We start from the raw sequence: 22533 nt of genomic DNA, 5'->3' as shown, positions 1-22533 counted from the left end.
AAAAAAATGATATTAGAAACCTTAATATCATTTTTGAAGACCTATCCATAGATACCCCACATGTATGGGTATGTTGAAAAAAAAAATTTTTTTTTAATTTCATGACGTATTAAAAAAAAACTACTTACTAGATCTCGTTCAAACCAATTTTCGGTGGAAGTTTACATGGCAATGTATATCATATATTTTTTTTAGATTTTTCATTCTGTTATTTTAGAAGTTACAGGGGGGGGGGACACACTTTTTTTCACTTTGGGAGGTTCTCTCGCGCAAACTATTCAGTTTAGAAAAAAATGATATTAGAAACCTTAATATCATTTTTGAAGACCTATCCATAGATACCCCACATGTATGGGTATGTTGAAAAAAAAATTTTTTTTTTAATTTCATGACGTATTAAAAAAAAACTACTTACTAGATCTCGTTCAAACCAATTTTCGGTGGAAGTTTACATGGCAATGTATATCATATATTTTTTTTAGATTTTTCATTCTGTTATTTTAGAAGTTACGGGGGGGGGGGACACACATTTTACCACTTTGGAAGTGTCTCTCGCGCAAACTATTCATTTTAGAAAAAAATGATATTAGAAACCTCAATATCATTTTTGAAGACCTATCCATAGATACCCCACACGTATGGGTTTGATGAAAAAAGTTTTTTTGAGTTTCAGTTCTAAGTATGGGGAACCCCCAAAATTTATTGTTTTTTTTCTATTTTTGTGTGAAAATCTTAATGCGGTTCATAGAATACATCCACTTACTAAGTTTGAACAGTACAGCTCTTATAGTTTCGGAAAAAAGTGGCTGTGACAGAATCGGACAGACAGACGGACATGACGAATCTATAAGGGTTCCGTTTTTTGCCATTTGGCTACGGAACCCTAAAAACGAGGGTCAATTTCATGCTTTAAAAATATGATAGTCAATCATTTGATATTAATCTCAGTGTAACTCGCTCGCTCAGATATTTGCTTGAAGTGAGAGACGGTCTAAGATTAGGTAATATCAAATCATTGTATTTTTTAAAAATCGAAATGACTTAATATCAGTTTAAGACGACAATGTAAGAAGTATGTACGTCTCGCCTACACATTTGTATAATGTTATTAGTTTTTCTCTGTTGCACCTCGAGGAATACGCAAAATATAGGGGTCTCGCTTGCGCAGCACTGTTAACTATATTTGGTTATCCCTGTTGCTCGTTGTGCACATGTACATTATAATGGTGTGTAGTATTTGCAAATGAGTGGGTGCTGGACCAGATTTTAGTTTTGTCAACTATTAACGTCACATATCTACCCCTTTTACTTACATCAATGATTTTTCCATATGAATTTAATTGGGAATTTAAAACAGAAAGGTTAAGGTTGCACGTCTAATGTGTTAGTTTCTGACATTTTATATATTTCACACTGTCATCATTCATCAGTGGCATTGTGTGTGACTTTTTCAATTTTTCTGAATAAAACAGGAAAAACTGAATTGGATAAATTCCCGAAAAAAAAATTGATTTTCTCTGTAATTTTCATCGCTAGTCCGGAGTACTTGTGCGGTGTGAGTTTACACGATGGTCCGTTATGGCGCTGTAGCAGATGAAGCAATTGCTACATCGCGCTAGCGGTGTCTGTATTTTAAAAATGTTATATTTTTTACAGTACAAAAACCGCAAAAATTGTGTGTAGAGCCTAAGAAGATGGAATGTGGATATGGCCAAATACTTAAACAGAAGACCACGGCCAACGGATGCAAGGAATTTGCCTGTGGTAAGTTGTCTTATAAGCTACAAGAAATAGATGGAAACGTATTTTTTCCCTCTTTAGAATTATGTAAAAATCGTCTTACTTGTTTATTTTACTGCTCATATACAATCCAAATACGAACAAACAACAGGGGTTTTATATATATAGTACCGTAGATAAGATCCAAGTTGTAGATATTTATCCCTGAAACTAAATTGGGAACTTAAGTTTTATGATTTGGACGTTATTGCATAACACATGCTAGATTCACACGTTTTATCTATTTATTTATTTTAAACTTTATTGCACATAGAAAAGAGTACAACAGACGGACTTAATGCCACTATATGTAGAACTTCTCTACCAGTCAACCATAAGGCAAAATCGAAGATATTATGTCCAGGTTCATCCATGTACAGTAGCTGTAATAGATATCTTACTCAATGAATCGTGCACAATATCTGACATAAATTTATTTGTAGTCTTATCCTCTTAAGGCCCACCGTACAAAAAATGGGCAATTGAATTTGAAATCAATAGTGAAGGAAATATGGTTGAATTTCTTTTGTCTTAAATCGAACGAAACGAAACAAAAGAAATTCAATTCGGTTCGGTTACGTTGAAGTAAATAGTACTGCGGATATATCTTATTGCGCGATTCGCCATGAAATATATATTTTAATTTGCGTTTTTATAAGTTTAATTTGGTACATATTGAAACCACCGGTCGAAATACTATTTTTGTTTAGAATGTAAGCCGGCCAGCGAATGCGAGCACATCCCAACCGACAGCGAGGTCGAGATTATGCCGGGCATGCAACGAATCATCGACAATTCTGGCTGTTGTCCGAGAGCACAACTGCTGTGTCGTCCGGACACGTGCCCCACGCCTATAACGTGTCCACCTCATCACACACGTCGTGTCGTCAATGTGACGGGTGGTTGCTGTCCAGATTATAAATGCGGTAAGTTCACATCCCAACCGACAGCGAGAAGATCATTCGGGGTATGCAACGAATTATCGACAATTCTGGCTGTTGTCCGAGAGCACAACTGCTGTGTCGTCCGGACACGTGCCCCACGCCTAATATAACGTGTCCACCTCATCACACACGTCGTGTCGTCAACATCACGGGCGGTTGCTGTCCGGATTATAAATGTGGTACCTAAGTGCTCCGGTGGAAAAAGGGCCATATTTTTTAAGTGTTTTAAAATTGTTTTGTACAGGATGCTATTGATGTCTCAGTAGGTATATATAGTGTGGAGCAACATTCTTTTTATAACGTTTATCGCGCAACAATAACAGTATTGTAGGAGGAGGTAAGGAATGAAATCTCCATGAACCACATCAAAAAACCTTAATTAGGTGGCGCTACAATACCTAGAAAACTTGAAAAAAAATCAAATCATAGACAGCGCACTTCATTCCGTCAATAACGCCTAGGTTCTTAGTACTCTAGCGCTACTCTGGAGAGATTTGGAACTATTATTTATAGCTGACAGCAGGACACTTTTGCAACAGTTTTACCATAAGAAATTTCACTCCTTTTGATTCCACACTCCATAAATAACAAGTTTGTGTTGACAGGAGAAGGTTTACTATCTAGTTCGTAATTTTTTAAATTGGCGGTTTCTCTATGTTGTCCTTATACTTTTCACATCACGCACATGAACGATTGAATGATTGCAAGATTATGGTGCATGTTATAAAAGTCATTGGTAACATTTTTACGTATTTGAAATTACAAATTCAAGTTATTAAATAATTAAAAAGTGGGTGGATTAGAGGCGAAAGAACCATTGGTTGGGGTTAATTTTAATATATAATCTTTTCACAGAATTGCCCGCGGACAAATGCTTGGTGACTCTAGAGTGGGAGGCAGCGCCCAAAGGCGGAGAAAAAGCACGTTCTACACCTCAAACTATGCTGAAGGATGTAAGTTTAAGTTTCCACATTCATAAATATTCTTTCTATAGAGATTTTAAAATATTTTCTTTTAATGTTCCGAAAGTCGTGAAGTCCACCATAATTTTCAAATATGTAGGTACTTATTTGTCTAACTCGTAAACTAAATGGAATGCAAGAGAGTATTAAAAAGGGTAATGCTGGAAATTACCGCAGCTTAGTTAATAAATATGTTGTTGTTTTCCAATTTATATTACTTTGGCAGTAGCCGTAAGGTATTCACAATTTAACATTGCATTTGACCTATGGCTTATTGAGCCTTTTTTTATTACTACTTTCCTCAGTTTCCTCTATGTTGTACCACTGTCCCAACCCGAGACTTTTTCCGTATAAAAAATTCAACCCCCTTTTTACCTACTTAGGCATAAAATCCAAGAATCTTCTCACTGCACTCTGCATTTACATATTTTCATTCTCTCGTTGATTCCATTCGTGCCAGTTCCTGTGAATCGACCTGTATCTATGTACCGTGATTGTTCCAGCTGGACTCGGCCTGGCTCGACGGCCCGTGCCGCTCGTGCCGCTGCGAGGCGTCCCCCGCGGGCCCCGCGCCGCGCTGCGCCGTGACGGAGTGCCCCGCGCTGGGCGCCGGCGAGCAGTTCGTGCTGGAGCCGCGCCCGGTGCCGTTCGCGTGCTGCCCCGTGGCCGCGCAGGTGGCGTGTCGCGCCGGCGACACCGTGTACAGAGTGAGTACTTGTCGACTACCCCCCGCTGGGCGCCGGCGAGCAGTTCGTGCTGGAGCCGCGCCCGGTGCCGTTCGCGTGCTGCCCCGTGGCCGCGCAGGTGGCGTGTCGCGCCGGCGACACCGTGTACAGAGTGAGTACTTGTCGACTACCCCCCCGCTGGGCGCCGGCGAGCAGTTCGTGCTGGAGCCGCGCCCGGTGCCGTTCGCGTGCTGCCCCGTGGCCGCGCAGGTGGCGTGTCGCGCCGGCGACACCGTGTACAGAGTGAGTACTTGTCGACTACCCCCCGCTGGGCGCCGGCGAGCAGTTCGTGCTGGAGCCGCGCCCGGTGCCGTTCGCGTGCTGCCCCGTGGCCGCGCAGGTGGCGTGTCGCGCCGGCGACACCGTGTACAGAGTGAGTACTTGTCGACTACCCCCCGCTGGGCGCCGGCGAGCAGTTCGTGCTGGAGCCGCGCCCGGTGCCGTTCGCGTGCTGCCCCGTGGCCGCGCAGGTGGCGTGTCGCGCCGGCGACACCGTGTACAGAGTGAGTACTTGTCGACTACCCCCCGCTGGGCGCCGGCGAGCAGTTCGTGCTGGAGCCGCGCCCGGTGCCGTTCGCGTGCTGCCCCGTGGCCGCGCAGGTGGCGTGTCGCGCCGGCGACACCGTGTACAGAGTGAGTACTTGTCGACTACCCCCCGCTGGGCGCCGGCGAGCAGTTCGTGCTGGAGCCGCGCCCGGTGCCGTTCGCGTGCTGCCCCGTGGCCGCGCAGGTGGCGTGTCGCGCCGGCGACACCGTGTACAGAGTGAGTACTTGTCGACTACCCCCCGCTGGGCGCCGGCGAGCAGTTCGTGCTGGAGCCGCGCCCGGTGCCGTTCGCGTGCTGCCCCGTGGCCGCGCAGGTGGCGTGTCGCGCCGGCGACACCGTGTATAGAGTGAGTACTTGTCGACTACCCCCCGCTGGGCGCCGGCGAGCAGTTCGTGCTGGAGCCGCGCCCGGTGCCGTTCGCGTGCTGCCCCGTGGCCGCGCAGGTGGCGTGTCGCGCCGGCGACACCGTGTACAGAGTGAGTACTTGTCGACTACCCCCCGCTGGGCGCCGACGAGCAGTTCGTGCTGGAGCCGCGCCCGGTGCCGTTCGCGTGCTGCCCCGTGGCCGCGCAGGTGGCGTGTCGCGCCGGCGACACCGTGTACAGAGTGAGTACTTGTCGACTACCCCCCGCTGGGCGCCGGCGAGCAGTTCGTGCTGGAGCCGCGCCCGGTGCCGTTCGCGTGCTGCCCCGTGGCCGCGCAGGTGGCGTGTCGCGCCGGCGACACCGTGTACAGAGTGAGTACTTGTCGACTACCCCCCGCTGGGCGCCGGCGAGCAGTTCGTGCTGGAGCCGCGCCCGGTGCCGTTCGCGTGCTGCCCCGTGGCCGCGCAGGTGGCGTGTCGCGCCGGCGACACCGTGTACAGAGTGAGTACTTGTCGACTACCCCCCGCTGGGCGCCGGCGAGCAGTTCGTGCTGGAGCCGCGCCCGGTGCCGTTCGCGTGCTGCCCCGTGGCCGCGCAGGTGGCGTGTCGCGCCGGCGACACCGTGTACAGAGTGAGTACTTGTCGACTACCCCCCGCTGGGCGCCGGCGAGCAGTTCGTGCTGGAGCCGCGCCCGGTGCCGTTCGCGTGCTGCCCCGTGGCCGCGCAGGTGGCGTGTCGCGCCGGCGACACCGTGTACAGAGTGAGTACTTGTCGACTACCCCCCGCTGGGCGCCGGCGAGCAGTTCGTGCTGGAGCCGCGCCCGGTGCCGTTCGCGTGCTGCCCCGTGGCCGCGCAGGTGGCGTGTCGCGCCGGCGACACCGTGTACAGAGTGAGTACTTGTCGACTACCCCCCGCTGGGCGCCGGCGAGCAGTTCGTGCTGGAGCCGCGCCCGGTGCCGTTCGCGTGCTGCCCCGTGGCCGCGCAGGTGGCGTGTCGCGCCGGCGACACCGTGTACAGAGTGAGTACTTGTCGACTACCCCCCGCTGGGCGCCGGCGAGCAGTTCGTGCTGGAGCCGCGCCCGGTGCCGTTCGCGTGCTGCCCCGTGGCCGCGCAGGTGGCGTGTCGCGCCGGCGACACCGTGTACAGAGTGAGTACTTGTCGACTACCCCCCGCTGGGCGCCGGCGAGCAGTTCGTGCTGGAGCCGCGCCCGGTGCCGTTCGCGTGCTGCCCCGTGGCCGCGCAGGTGGCGTGTCGCGCCGGCGACACCGTGTACAGAGTGAGTACTTGTCGACTACCCCCCGCTGGGCGCCGGCGAGCAGTTCGTGCTGGAGCCGCGCCCGGTGCCGTTCGCGTGCTGCCCCGTGGCCGCGCAGGTGGCGTGTCGCGCCGGCGACACCGTGTACAGAGTGAGTACTTGTCGACTACCCCCCGCTGGGCGCCGGCGAGCAGTTCGTGCTGGAGCCGCGCCCGGTGCCGTTCGCGTGCTGCCCCGTGGCCGCGCAGGTGGCGTGTCGCGCCGGCGACACCGTGTACAGAGTGAGTACTTGTCGACTACCCCCCGCTGGGCGCCGGCGAGCAGTTCGTGCTGGAGCCGCGCCCGGTGCCGTTCGCGTGCTGCCCCGTGGCCGCGCAGGTGGCGTGTCGCGCCGGCGACACCGTGTACAGAGTGAGTACTTGTCGACTACCCCCCGCTGGGCGCCGGCGAGCAGTTCGTGCTGGAGCCGCGCCCGGTGCCGTTCGCGTGCTGCCCCGTGGCCGCGCAGGTGGCGTGTCGCGCCGGCGACACCGTGTACAGAGTGAGTACTTGTCGACTACCCCCCGCTGGGCGCCGGCGAGCAGTTCGTGCTGGAGCCGCGCCCGGTGCCGTTCGCGTGCTGCCCCGTGGCCGCGCAGGTGGCGTGTCGCGCCGGCGACACCGTGTACAGAGTGAGTACTTGTCGACTACCCCCCGCTGGGCGCCGGCGAGCAGTTCGTGCTGGAGCCGCGCCCGGTGCCGTTCGCGTGCTGCCCCGTGGCCGCGCAGGTGGCGTGTCGCGCCGGCGACACCGTGTACAGAGTGAGTACCTATCGACTAAGCTTCCTCTTTCGTTTATATGTTCCCGCCAATCCGTATAAAATGCGTTCAAGTCTATCACATCATTTTAAGGAAAAAATTATACGCTAAAATTAAATGCTAAAACTTTCTATGTAAAACCACAGATCGACTTCTAGTTGGCATTGTTGGCAATTCAAACTAGTTACTTTTTTTAATTTTACATTTTTTGTTCTATAGGTGGGTGAAAATTGGACCAACCCGCACGACGTGTGTGAATCTTATCAATGTGTACAAGTGGAGGACGGGAAGTTAGAGAAGGTCACTACCGTGCAGACCTGCCCTACTGATTGCGAACCGGTAAGACGTTTTCAACATTGCAAACCGATAGGTCTTGTATTTTGTATACAAGTGAATTGATTATAGTGTAAAACATTTTTATACACGAGTATTTATTGTTTAAATGTTGTCGTAATCCTGGTCACGGCACCACAGTGAGAATATTCAAGACGTTTAACGATCAAAACTAAAGTTTGATCAAGAACTAGCCGCAGCAGAACTAGAAACGAGATGAAACGCTATCTGTTTATGTCGCTCTAATATGGACAAGTGATAGACAATAGTGTTTGGTTTCGTTTTCTGTAAAAGATTTTCCTCTTTGCTAGGTCTTCTGTACCGCAATTTTGTTCGCGTGAAAATCATTAGGCTTGACTGTATTGATGAAAAAGTAAGTCGTTTATTTCGCGCGCGTTTGATTCTGAACGTATTTTGTTGTTGACTGACTCAAAAGTCGACGGCAATTTTCATAAGCCACTGCGGAGAATTGTAATCTTATTTTTAAAGTTTTTTTTTTTTGCAAAATCCAATGTTAAACCCACAATGTGTCTCTCCCAGGGTTGGAAGTACTTCCCCGCCGAACCCTCAAGCGGGCAGTGTTGTGGCAAATGCAAGCCAGTAGCTTGTGTTTGTACTGGAGTTGAAAGGCCTATTGGTACGACGTGGCAGTCACCGGACCTGTGTACTAACTATACTTGTGTGTTGGATGACGGCAACGTAAGTATTACCTATCTATGCCATGTCGATGTCATAGCCAGATCTTAGAATTGGTCATTCCATTTTGTTGCAATATAAATATATTATATCAAATACAAGCCAGTAACTTGTGAGTATTGGAATTAAAAGACCAATTGGCATTACGTGCCACTGTTGGATGTGGGAAATGGCAATAGCAATACTATCAAACGTTGTCGTTAAATTCCCGCAAAGTTTAAACATTGTACTATTTTACCAGTTACCTTACACCAAGGGGTGACACTTTTTAGAGCAGCCTTTCATCTTCCAGCTGCAAGTCCAAACGTCAAACGAGACCTGCCCAGAAGTACCCGTGGCCTTGAGGAAGCAGTTCGTGTTGAAAGAGGAAAAACCGGCGGGCAAGTGCTGCAAGACACAGGAGCCTGTTGCTTGCCGCGTAGGAAATGACATTTATCAGGTATGTCCATATAGATACTAGTGGGTCGTAATTTTTTGATATTGTTTTTTGTCATCCGTATGATATATTAGGGAACAAGCAACACAAACAAGTATAAGAAAATAAAACCAACTGCTGTTGCTTTCATAGGATTGATAACCATTTTACCCCTAGGTTTGGAAACACCCGATATTCGAGAAAGTTATATCGTCTGTTGAAATCTGAAATGTTCTCCATAAATATTACTTCAAATAAGACTGGTACCTAGAGGTACCAAACCTAATTGATCACCAATGTTTTCTTTGGTTTAAAATTGCTTACCTAAATACAATACAAAATAAAATCCTAATAACATAGCACAGAATAGGGAACAGTTCTTGTAATTTGAACTTTTCTGTCGAGCATTTTCCCAGTTAATGGTCCGATAGTATTCTTTATCTTTGAGAGAATATGCCTCAAGGTTTTCTAATAACCTACATTTTATATTTCAGGAGGGTCAAACATGGCAGTCCCCAGACCCGTGCAAGAACTTCACTTGCGCACGCGACGGCACCGGCCGACTGGCGCACTCACCCAATGTAGAGACTTGCACGACAACTTGCAAGCGAGGCTGGAAGTACGTGAAGCCAGTGCCTGGTCTCTGTTGTGGACATTGCAAACAGGAGCAGTGTGTGGTGGAGGACGAGCTGAAAGATGCAGGTATGAGATTCAGGGACGTGTGTTCTGCCAGGACGCCCAAGGGGCAGTCTTTAGAACTACACTTGCATACATGACGGCGCTGGCCGACTGGCGCACTCAGCGAATGTAGACTTGCACGACAACTTGCAAGCGAGGCTGGAAATACGTGAAGCCAGCTACTAGTGTCTGTTATGGACATTGCAGACAGGAGCAGTGTGTGTGGAGGACGAGCTGAAAGATGCAGGTATGAGATTCAGGGACGTGTGTTCTGCCAGGACGCCCAAGGGGCAGTCTTTAGAACTACACTTGCATACATGACGGCGCTGGCCGACTGGCGCACTCAGCGAATGTAGACTTGCACGACAACTTGCAAGCGAGGCTGGAAATACGTGAAGCCAGCTACTAGTGTCTGTTATGGACATTGCAGACAGGAGCAGTGTGTGTGGAGGACGAGCTGAAAGATGCAGGTATGAGATTCAGGGACGTGTGTTCTGCCAGGACGCCCAAGGGGCAGTCTTTAGAACTACACTTGCATACATGACGGCGCTGGCCGACTGGCGCACTCAGCGAATGTAGACTTGCACGACAACTTGCAAGCGAGGCTGGAAATACGTGAAGCCAGCTACTAGTGTCTGTTATGGACATTGCAGACAGGAGCAGTGTGTGGTGGAGGACGAGCTGAAAGATGCAGGTATGAGATTCAGGGACGTGTGTTCTGCCAGGACGCCCAAGGGGCAGTCTTTAGAACTACACTTGCATACATGACGGCGCTGGCCGACTGGCGCACTCAGCGAATGTAGACTTGCACGACAACTTGCAAGCGAGGCTGGAAATACGTGAAGCCAGCTACTAGTGTCTGTTATGGACATTGCTGACAGGAGCAGTGTGTGGTGGATGACGAGCTGAAGGACGCAGGTATGTTAACACAGGGACGTGTGTTTTGTCAGGATAGCCGAATGTTCAAGACTAAATTTGCTCGTAGTACTGCTGGGTGCATGGCGCACTCGGCCAATGTACCTGCAATAAAATGTAAATAAGGCTTAAAAGTTGGAAATATGTGAAGTTTACGTGTGCAGTTATTTACGAAAAACTAAGAAGGGACTTTAAAATGGATTATAATTTATTTTCCCGCTTTAATAGCTTTTTAAATATTAATTCTACCGAAAAGTGTTCTGCATGTTTTTTTTAGTAAATTTTATGGAAATTATTTTCTTTGATTTTTTTTTTTGATGTGTGTATTTTATAAATTATTTACGAAAAACTAGAAAAAAGGAACCTTAGAACTGATTATAATTAATATTCCTTCTTTAATATCTTTCAAAATCCATGTTAAAAGTATACCATATCTTATTTGTAGAAAATTTTGTGTTTATTATTTGTTTGTTTACGTTTAACAACGTTTTTTGCTATTGGTCAACGTATACAAGTTATTTACGAAAATATAGACAAATGGACCATAAAATTGATTTTATTTTTTTATTTTGATTTTAATTTTTTTTGAGTGTAATTGGTGCATTTTAAAATTGCACATGTAATTATTATAAGCTGTTGTAATCCTGAATAAATAAAATAAAATAATTAACTTTCCCGCTTTAATATCTTTTTAAATATTGATCCTAGCGAAAAAGTGTACTGAATCTTTTTTGTAGGCAATTTTATATAGATAATTTGCGTATAAGAACATTTTTTGCTATGGACCACCGTTTACGAGTTATTTACTAAAAAAGGTACCTTTATACCTATAGGTTTTTTTCTTGTATGGCAGGGGCTTAGGAGGATATTTACATAATAATTATTTTATATATATATTATAAATAATAATTCTGCCTATACCGGGTGTTTCCTGTAACAGGAGCAATAAATTAAACTGTAGGCTGTACTACTCAAACTGACCAACATTTGTTCAGCGACTTTTAAAAACTTATGTTTTGCTTTTTAGGGTTCCGTAGCCAAATGGCAAAAAACGGAACCCTTATAGATTCGTCATGTCCGTCTGTCTGTCCGATTCTGTCACAGCCACTTTTTTCCGAAACTATAAGAGCTGTACTGTTCAAACTTAGTAAGTGGATGTATTTTATGAACCGCATTAAGATTTTCACACAAAAATAGAAAAAAAAAAACAATAAATTTTGGGGGTTCCCCATATTTAGAACTGAAACTCAAAAAAACTTTTTTCATCAAACCCATACGTGTGGGGTATCTATGGATAGGTCTTCAAAAATGATATTGAGGTTTCTAATATCATTTTTTTCTAAAATGAATAGTTTGCGCGAGAGACACTTCCAAAGTGGTAAAATGTGTGTCCCCCCCCCCCCCCCGTAACTTCTAAAATAAAAGAATGAAAAATCTAAAAAAAATATATGATATACATTGCCATGTAAACTTCCACCGAAAATTGGTTTCAACGAGATCTAGTAAGTAGTTTTTTTTTTAATACGTCATGAAATTAAAAAAAAAAAAAAATTTCATCAAACCCATACGTGTGGGTTATCTATGGATAGGTCTTCAAAAATGATATTGAGGTTTTTAATATCATTTTTTCTAAACTGAATAGTTTGCGCGAGAGAACCTTCCAAAGTGAAAAAATGTGTGTCCAAACTCCAAAGTGGTAAAATGTTGAACGAGATCTAGTAAGTAGATTTTTTTTAATACGTCTTAAATGGTACGGAACCCTTCATTCGCGAGTCTGACTCGCACTTGGCCGCTTTTTTATTATAAATAAATAAATAATAAATAAATAATAAATATTATAGGACTTTATTACACAAGTTGACTAAGTCCCACAGTAAGCTCAATAAGGCTTGTGTTGAGGGTACTTAGACAACGATATATATAATATATAAATATTTATAAATACTTAAATACATAGAAAACACCCATGACTCAGGAACAAATATCCATGCTCATCACACGGATACATGCCCTTACCAGGATTTGAACCCGGGACCAGCAGCTTCGTAGGCAGGGTCACTACCCACTAGGCCAGACCGGTCGTCGAATTATACTTTTAAGTTTATTCTAAGGCGTAATGTATTGCAAATTTTGTTAAGTTTAAAGCGTGACAAGCAACGTCAAACACACTGATGTCAGCGTACATTGAAAATAATATTTAATTTGTATGAAAAAGATAAAATCGAAAGATTTTGTAATTTTTACAAGTTGTTAATCAAGCGTTCGTATTGCCTGTTTTTGCATAATGAGCACTCGATTGGCATCCGTAGAGTTTCCCCAAATGAGTACACCATACGTCATTAGCGAGTGGAAGTGAGCATAGTAAACCGATTTTAATTAAATGTACGAAATAAGGGGTTTCAACTTCCGTAACGCAAACACTGCACTACTCAATCTACTGCACAGTTGGTCGACATGGCACTTCCAGTTAAGATTCGAATCCAACACAAAGCCAAGGAACTTCGTTTCATTACACAATGGCATAGAGCAGTTTACTATACATGGGGGCACCGTAGTTGTCCGTCCAGAGAACATCATTACATTAGACTTGCTGACGTTAAGGAGTAATCCATTTGCAGTAAACCACCGTTTTAACTGCCTACATGCCTCGTTGATGTTCTCACCAAGCTGCTTATACGTGTATGGTATCTATGGATAGGTCTTCAAAAATGATATTTAGGTTCCTAATATTTTTTTTTATAAAGTGAATAGTTTGCGCGAGAGACACTACCAAAGTGAAAAAATGTGCCCCCCCCCCCCCCTGTAACTTCTAAAATAACATAATGAAAAATCTAAAAAAATATATAATTTACATTACGATGCAAACTTCCACCGAAAATTGGTTTGAACGAGATCTAGTAAGTAGTTTTTTTTAATAAGTCATAAAATAAAAATATATTTTTTTTTTCATCAAACCCATACGTGTGGGGTATCTACGGATAGGTCTTCAAAAATGATATTGAGGTTTCTAATATCATTTTTTCTAAACTGAATAGTTTGCGCGAGAGACACTTCCAAAGTGGTAAAATGTGTGTCCAAACTCCAAAGTGGTAAAATGTTGAACGAGATCTAGTAAGTAGATTTTTTTTTAATACGTCTTAAATGGTACGGAACCCTTCATGCGCGAGTCTGACTCGCACTTGGCCGCTTTTTTATTATACTTTTAAGTTTATTCTAAAGCGTAATGTATTGCAAATTTTGTTAAGTTTAAAGCGTGACAAGCAACGTCAAACATACTGATGTCAGCGTACATTGAAAATAATATTTAATTTGTATGAAAAAGATAAAATCGAAAGATTTTGTAATTTTTACAAGTTGTTAATCAAAAGTTATATCGTTTGAGGAGTACAATATAGTGTTTAATTATTTGCTCGTGTTACCGGAAACACCCGGTATACGTCCCACTGCTGGGCATAGGCCTCCGCTCATGCGCGAGAAGGTTTAGGCTATAGTCCCTGTGGGCGACGCACCTTTTTAGAAGATGTTTACTTTTTATACTTTTTTATATTTTTGAATTCTATTGTTTTATTGTTGGTTTATGTTCTTTTTTACATTCTGTTTGTGCATTCTTCTTCTTGTGTTCAATGAATAAAGTACTGTCAATGAACCAGCGCATTTTACCATTAATATTGGGGTCCATCTAGGATTTAATAGTGATAGTATACTTAGTGAAACACAAGATGGTGGTTACACGGTCAGTGAAAGCTATGGGTAAGGAGAATGGTAACGAAGGTAAGACCATTGCGGAGAGTGAGGCTGGGCCGTCGACCGTGCCCTCAATCCCTCTTGTCGACTCGACAACCGCACCACCGGCGCCTTCACAATCCCGCCCTATAAGTACATCGTCACGTTCTTCCTCCACGGTGGTGGCCAAAAGGTTAGCGGCTGAGGCGCAGCACGCGCGTCGCCTCGCCGAGCTAGAGGCGCAACAAATACGCCACCTGGCCGATCTAGAACGGGTGACCGCCGACCTAGAGCTAAAAGCGGAAATCGCCGCCATCGAGGCAGACGCGAGTCGTCATAGCTCTAGGAGCAGCCAAAACATCGACCAATGGTTCCGTAAGTCAGAAGCTGCCTTTCATCACGAAAAAACATTAATTAATGATGATTTTTTCAGGGATATAGAAGCTAAAGCCCCTCGCGCGCATGTCTCATCCCCTGCGCGGACAGCGACTGTACGCCGCGACTGTGGTGTCGCAATATCAGCGGCCCCTCCCGAGCGCCCCGAATATGGTGCCGCGATGACAGCGGCCCCTCCCGGGCATCCTGAATATGGTGCCGCAATGACAGCGGCCCCTTTCGAGCGCCACGAGAGCGGACAAATTCCACAGTTGGTTAAAAGTCTGGGTGTTTTAGTTGAAAGTGTTAAAAAGAACATAAACCAACAATAAAACAATAGAATTCAAAAATATAAAAAAGTATAAAAAGTAAACATCTTCTAAAAAGGTGCGTCGCCCACAGTCCCCATGCCGGTTTCGGACTTCATATACACCTTTTTTACCTTTTGCAGAAAAAAGTTTCGATTATTTTTTTTACTCTAAGGTTCAATCTGGAAATCCGCGGACAACTGCACGACGTACACGTGCGAGCGCAGCGGCGAGGACCTGCTGCTGACGTCATCGCGCGCGCCGTGCCCCGACGTGGCGGCGTGCGCGCCCGCGGACCTCGTGCGCGGGGCCTGCTGCGCGCTGTGCCGGGAGAAACCCGCTGCCCTTAGTGAGTTGCGGTTATACAAGTTTTCAATTTAATTGGATGTTTTTTTGTTTAGCACGTTGGCTGTCGGGAACTCGCTTGGCATTCTCTTTTCGTAGTCGCTTGCCTCTACAAAGCAGGAAAACACGGAGCGGCTCCGAGCGTAGCGCTACGAAGCATTGGCACTGAATACGTTAAATGTGATCTCAAAAGCACCTACATAGTTTTTTAACCCAATTATTCTTTTTTACCACACCAGCTGGTGGTGGATAACTATTTCACTACATCAACTGGTAAAGGCCCAAAGGCTACATCAACTGGTATCTTGATTGTTCGAAAACTAATGAAAAAGTTGCATTTTTCCACGTGTGAGGCAAAGTAATCAGATGCAAATTTTAAGTTGTTTCTTTATGTTAACTGGCAGAATTGAAGTTTAAATGATAATTTTGTACAATAAAAATTTTATTACGATCATTTGGATTTGATTTGGTTTGATTTTTTTTGGTATTCCATAGTCAGTATAGTCGCGTTGCTGATGAACAATTTTGTGTTAAAACCCTCGCAACGCTCAAAATTCCATTTCTCGAACCACGAGCGTAGCGAGTGGTTCAATTTTGACATCTTTCGCTTACTCGCGTATCAATATTAGCACGAGCGGTTAAACAACAATTTTGCCCCCTTGTAAAAAAAACTATTATTTTGAAAGAAGGTATTTGCTTCTAGACACGTTCAATTATTTTTTCAAATTCTCAGAAGCGAAAACGAACTGTTAAAAATGCACATGCAAATGTGTTTTTATTGCAGAAACATGCTACCCCGAGGAAATACCACAATCAGAGACAGTGGGCCTGATCCGCGTGAATCTACGACCCCATGGCGTCTGCGTGAACGCTGCTCCCGTACCAGGCTTCCGAGAATGCCGTGGGTCATGCCAATCCGGAACACTTTACAACAATCGTAAGTTAGCTTGAGTTTACATATATCACCATAGTATGGTTTTCCAATTCGTGTGTTCACTTCCACGTTACGTGAATACTGTTCCTGTGCCGGGCTTCCCCTAGTGCCGCGGGTCATGCCAATCTGGCACTCTTTACAACATTTAGTACACGAAAACACTTTACATATATCGCCATAGTATAGTTTCTTGTTGTACATATCTGTGTACGTACCTACGTGAGCGCTACCGGGCAAAGCTTATGCCGTCCACTTTCCCGTTTAACATCTTGTCTTCTTTGTGCTACCCTCATGACCCTCATCCCAGCTGGTTGGAGTTGGATGTTCATGTTCTCTGTGGGTTAACGTTTTGCTTCGGGATCTCCCTTTGCACATTACATAAACTACCATGGAAGGTGATTCACCTTTTTGCTGATTTGATTGCATGATTTCCATAGTAATCTATTTTTTTTTCTTATTTATTGCATGCTAATTATGGTTTGAAAAGATGGGTCCCGCCGAGTTTCTTGTCGATCCATATTGAAACACCCTCCTCCAATTGAGGCGGATTTATATCTTCTCGGTTAGAGGTGTAGGGTTAAAGCCGGTGAAGTTTCATTTGACGTTTACAAGCGCATTGTAATATGCCTACTTGGAAAATAAATTATCTTTATCCCCTAAGCGCTGGTGGCCTAGTGGTAAGAGTGTGTGACTCGCAATCCGGAGAGCGCAGGTTCAAACTCCGGCTCGTATCAATTAGTCTTTTCGGAACTTATTTACTAAATATCATTTGATATTTACCAGTCGCTTTTCGGTGAAGGAAAACATCATGAGGAAACCCAACAAGGCCTAGTTTACCGTCTGGGTTGGAAGGTCTGATGGCAGTCGCTTTCGTAAAAACTAGTGCCTACGCCAATTCTCGGGATTAGTTGCCAAGCGGACCTCAGGCTCCCATGAGCTGTGGCAAAATGCCAGGACAACGCGAAGAAGACTATCTTTAACCCCTAGGCTGTTCTTGGAGGTAATTCGTTTTATGTTTTCTACGTACTATGTTCTACGTTTAACTTTATATACCTTTATATAACCATAGAAATAAAAAGTTCGCAGATTTTTGGAATGGGACTAAGAAAATGAACGTGAGGCCGGGCTTGCCAGTAAGTGTGGAGGGTAAGACAGACTGCAGGGAGATTGCTAACATATTTAGAGAACACTTCAATGTCAAATCGCTGCTTGATGTGAAGTCTATCTCCCATTCGAAAGCAAATGAGAGGGCCTTCGGGGGCGGGCGTACTACCCATATTACCTCTAAACAAATTAAACTGGTTATAAGCAATATGCAGAGGGGTAAGTCGCCTGGCCACGATGGCCTTAGTATAGAGCACTTCAAATATGCAGGAGTGCACCTACCTCGAGTACTGTCGTTAATACTGAATTTATGTATGAGTCACTCGTACCTTCCGGCGGAGCTCATGAGGACGATTGTTGTACCGGTGGTTAAAAATAAAACGGGTGACCTTTCTGATAAGGCAAACTATCGGCCTATCTCGCTCGCCACCACTTCAGCTAAGATACTTGACCGTGTGCTTGATAATATGCTAGACAACTACTTAAATATTCATGACGGTCAATTCGGCTTTAGAACGGGGCTGTCCACGGATAGTGCAATTCTGTGTCTTAAGCACACGGTCAGGTATTATACTGATAGGAAAACCCCCGTCTATGCCTGTTTCCTCGATTTGTCCAAGGCATTTGATCGAGTTAATTATGATCTGCTTTGGCAAAAATTAAGTGAGACAGGTATACCGGCGGAGTGTGTGGGACTATTTAGGCACTGGTACAGCAATCAAGTAAACCAGGTCAGATGGGCGGGCAGCTTATCCGGTGAGTATAGGCTTGAATGTGGGGTAAGACAGGGTGGTATCACTTCACCGAAGCTCTTCAACCTATATATCAACAAGCTGATAGTCGGGCTGAGTGGCATGCATGCTGGGTGCTATGTGGGAGGCACTTGTGTCAATAGCCTAAGTTATGCCGATGATATGGTGCTACTGAGCCCGTCTGTCAGTGCGTTGGAGCAGCTGCTTGCCCACTGTGAAGCCTACGCCTTGACCCATGGACTAGAGTACAACACTAAAAAAAGTGAGGTTTTGGTGTTTAATGCGGGTAAAATCAAGCCATACCATGTACCACCTATTTTGTTGAACTCTAGCCCATTAAAGGTTGTAGATAAGGTAAAATACCTGGGGCACATCCTCACGAGCGACCTAAGGGATGACTTGGACATCGAAAGGGAGCGCAGGGCGTTGGCGGTTCGGAGTAACATGATTACCCGCAGGTTTGCTCGTTGCTCAAGTGATGTAAAAATCACGTTATTTAAATCATACTGTCAATCCTTGTACACGAGCAGCCTGTGGGTCCGGTACACGAAACGAGCCTACAACGCCTTGCGCGTACAGTACAACAATGCCTTTAGAATTCTGATGGGGCTGCCTAGCAGGTGCTCTGCATCGGGTATGTTTGTGGCAGCTCGCACGGATAGTTTTCAGACTATATTACGGAAAAATATAGTCTCATTACTAAGTCGTGTGAGATGTAGTCCCAACAGCATTCTAAAGGAAATTGCTAATAGGTTCGATTGTCCCATGTTAAAGCACTGGACCGAGCTAATTAAAAGTGTTGCGCAATTTATAATATAGATATAAATTGGCTCATCTTATTTAAATTATATTTATAAATAAGCACTAATACTAGGTTAAGATATTTTCTTGTTGTACTAACACTCTATGGATACATTGTTTGTCCGAAATAAAGAAACATTTATTTATTTATTATTTATATATTTTTCCAGAGACGGGCAGCCACGACTCCCGGTGCGAATGTTGCCAGGCGACTAAATATACGAAAGTGACCGCGGCGCTGGCCTGCGAGGACGGCAGCACGCGGCCGCACGTGGTGGCGTCGCCGCTGCGGTGCGGCTGCCGCGCCTGCGGGGCCACTGTCTCTAACTACCCTACTAACACCGGTATGTTCTACTTTAACCCCCTTATTCATAAACGTGTACTAAACTTACGATGCCGCTGATCATCGTTTGTCCCTTTCCATAATACCAATAACAAATCGATAAGACCGCCTGTTGCTACCTTTCTTTACATTGTAAATCTGTTTTTTTAAATTTGTCTTCTTTGTGGTGCAATAAAGAATATTTACTTACTTACTTACTTATGATAAAATCCCGTATACAATATGCCATCGATAGGGAGCGTGCATGAACTGTAGGAGGCAGCACAGGCGCCGTCAGATTTTTGGCGCGAGGCGTAAATGTGATGTTTTTTGTTTCGATGTAGCCCACAAGATGGCAGAACCTACTATGCACAAGAAAACACGTGACGTGTACATGTGCATGTTTATGGTTCCGATTCAGGCCACAAGATGGCAGACCATCCAACGCGCACGACGATCGACCCAGGGATCGGAACCGGTTTTTTGGAAAAACTTTGAAATAAACGTATTTCGGTTTATTTTATACTCTAAATATAGGACTCGGTTGTGTTTTTAGATACCGACTTCGTATTATTAGATTGCCCAATTAGAAAGGAAATAACGAGTTAACAGTGTTCTTTGTTAACAGTGTTAACAAAGAACGAAAAAATACCATTTTTGTTTCCATACAAAAAATACCGGTTTCCGATCCCTGGATCGACCTATTGGTGTGGTAACGTCTTAAGTGATAAGCATTGTATGATTCCAGGGTATGGAGTCAAAAACGGAGTAAAAACGACGCAGAAACGCGAAGAGTATGACTACGATATCCCAGAGATCTACGCGAGAATGGCGCCCGAATCTCGCAGATAGAACAGAGAATCACACGAGAATTGTCAGAGTACCATCCGAGAATTATCTAATCAGGAATGGGAAAAGATAGACGAAGTTTTTAATAACAATTTATATTTAAGAGACAGATATTGATCACATGTATTTTTGTAAATAAAACATTTAATTTTAAATTAATTGGTTTCAATTACATTAACATGAAACAGAATATTAAGATTTATTTATTTGGCTGAATTAAAAAAATGTAGGCAATGACCAAAATATGATGAACATTTTACTATAGAAGAATTTACACACTTGATGTGACATCTTTACCTTGGAAGCATTAAGCATCAAAATATCACTATGAAAACCATAGACTACGTAATACTTTTTTTATAGAAGTTAAAATGCCTCTATATAATTTTCTAAAAACCCAAATGCAAAAGTGGCCTTATGTTGTCCTTTAGGGTTCTCCCTCCAAAGAGGCTAAACTTAAAAATACCATTTAAATGTTTTTGGCAAAAAAATCATTTTTGGTACAAGCTTTTATCGCTGACTGTACTTTTCTTTCCACAGGCAACGACGAGCCGTTTCCTCGTCGAGACGATTCTAAAAACTACAAACACAATTAGCTTTCATTGTTTTATCACAGAGTTCCTATGGCCACCTCTTGTCTCCATCATCAGATCAGCTCAATGGTACAGTCGCATCTAAAATATCGGTACGAAAAATGTGCCCAAAATATGTATACACTACCTACCTACCTAAATATGTATATGGGCAATAGTCGTGTATACATATTTTTGGCACTTTTTTCGTATCGATATTTTCAGACGTGACTGTACCATATTATTGCATTGTCACCCGACTTAGATATGTATGCAAATTTTCAGCTTCATTGGAAGTCGGGAAGTGGGTCAAATTTAGCTTTTCATCTTTATCTTTATCTTTTCATCTTTCATCATTCAAATTTAACTCGTACAAACACACATAGGTACATTGCAAGTTAAATAAGAGCTTGTAATAAAATGTGACCGCGGCCGGCAAAACGTCCCACTTTGTCGCTTGCCATAAGGACGAGATTTGCTTGGAGCCTTATACGAATAACCTAGCAAGGCGCCCTGGCAAGCGACAAAGTGGGACGTTTTGCCGGCCGCGGTCACAAATAGCCTAAAAGGTTTTCCTCCTTATTCAAAAACGTCTACTAAAGTTGACAAACCGCTAATAATCGTCTGTCCCTTTCCATCAGACTAATACGTCGGAAAGGGACAAACTATTATTAGCGGTTTGTCAACTTTAGTAGACGTTTATCAATAAGGGGGTTAAAGTTTATGTAGTCTATAGTTTACAATTTTATGAAATTTGACATTCGAATAATTTGTAAATTATTGTACACTAAAATGTTAGTAATGTCACAACTAAGTGTTCAAAAACACGGAAATTTGAAACTATTGTGTAGGTAGTATGGGTTTGTGTACTCGTATTAAATATAGAGAGACGTGATCAGATAGTTATCACAATTATAGGACATACACCAGATTTAATTTTATACGCTTTTGGAAATAAATGCAGTTTGAAATAATCTTTACCGTACATATGGTGCTACTTTACCGCACTAGTCCGAAAATTAGCATATTACGTTACTATGTCGAACATTTAAAGGGCCATATGTACTGTAAAACGTTGTACGATACATGTGCGAATAGGTAATTCGCAACTCGATCCGATTTAAAACACTCCCTTCGGTCGTGTTTTAATTTATCGCCACTCGTTTCGAATTTCCTATTTTTCGCACTTGTATCGTAATGTACTAGTTCTGTGCTCTGATCGGAAAGCGTCTACTTTCGGCCCGCTAAGCGAAAAATAAACTTCGGTCAGTAAATAAGAAATAATCAACTTACATGTAATTGTCGGTCGAGGCGAAGCCGAAATATTTCTTGCTTTACAGTTTAAACTTTTTGACGCCAATGACGGATATATCCGTACAGTAGGTCCAAAGCCGAAGACGGATTAATCTGTCACAGACCACAGAGCAACATAGACTTTACTTTCAGTTTCGGCATTTCGGTGACGTGGCGTACGAATGACAGTAACCAGATAGATAGTAGTCATTTAGCTAATTTACACATGTTATTTAAGTATTTTAGGTTATATTTAAATCACAGTGAACCAGTAGTTTTCAAAGAGCTTGAAAGTCAGCTCGCCATCGCCATACGCCAAGTTGTTAAACGATCGATACGAAAAATGTGCCAAAAACATGTATACACTACCTTAATATATGGGCAATTAAGTCGTGTATACTATCGTGTATATTTATGGCACTTTTTTCGTATCCGTATTTTCAGACGGGACCGTACAGAAAGAAAAAAACAAGGCGTCTCCAGTTGTTAAATTCTCCAAGGCTTTTACGGTACTAAAATTATCCGTCATTGAACAATTTGAGGTTATCAAACAGTCATTTTAGACTCTAGATTCTAGAATATAAAAAGGTTTAATTTACGTGGTCAACCTTACGTATAGCATGGAATTAACTCTTTAGGGTTACCCCACACTAGCGTGTTTTGAGCGTCGGCATCTATAGTCTGTATCTTTAGGTATTTAAAAAAAAGGTAAACAAACAATTTGTACATTTTCGGGTA

At 44.1% G+C, this 22533-nt stretch overlaps 1 protein-coding gene across 1 annotated transcript in view; it reads left to right on the top strand.

Moving 5' to 3' along the window:
* LOC133521644 (hemocytin) overlaps positions 1 to 20085 on the top strand; it is a 98352-nt gene extending 78267 nt beyond the window's left edge. Inside the window, exons 69-80 of the mRNA XM_061856726.1 lie at positions 1657 to 1764; positions 2490 to 2705; positions 3579 to 3676; positions 4189 to 4392; positions 7600 to 7719; positions 8254 to 8412; positions 8702 to 8848; positions 9319 to 9526; positions 14999 to 15172; positions 15953 to 16105; positions 18930 to 19103; positions 19830 to 20085. Of these exons, the coding sequence (XP_061712710.1) occupies positions 1657 to 1764; positions 2490 to 2705; positions 3579 to 3676; positions 4189 to 4392; positions 7600 to 7719; positions 8254 to 8412; positions 8702 to 8848; positions 9319 to 9526; positions 14999 to 15172; positions 15953 to 16105; positions 18930 to 19103; positions 19830 to 19933 (1865 nt within the window). The 3' untranslated portion in view covers positions 19934 to 20085. The remainder of the gene's footprint in view (positions 1 to 1656; positions 1765 to 2489; positions 2706 to 3578; positions 3677 to 4188; positions 4393 to 7599; positions 7720 to 8253; positions 8413 to 8701; positions 8849 to 9318; positions 9527 to 14998; positions 15173 to 15952; positions 16106 to 18929; positions 19104 to 19829) is intronic.
* Positions 20086 to 22533: the final 2448 nt, after the last annotated feature.

This window comes from Cydia pomonella, chromosome 9 (genome assembly GCF_033807575.1).
Source record: "Cydia pomonella isolate Wapato2018A chromosome 9, ilCydPomo1, whole genome shotgun sequence".
Classification (NCBI taxonomy): domain Eukaryota; kingdom Metazoa; phylum Arthropoda; class Insecta; order Lepidoptera; family Tortricidae; genus Cydia; species Cydia pomonella.
The sequence above is the reverse complement of the archived record's forward strand: the minus strand, read 5'-3'. Positions and strand labels throughout refer to the sequence as shown.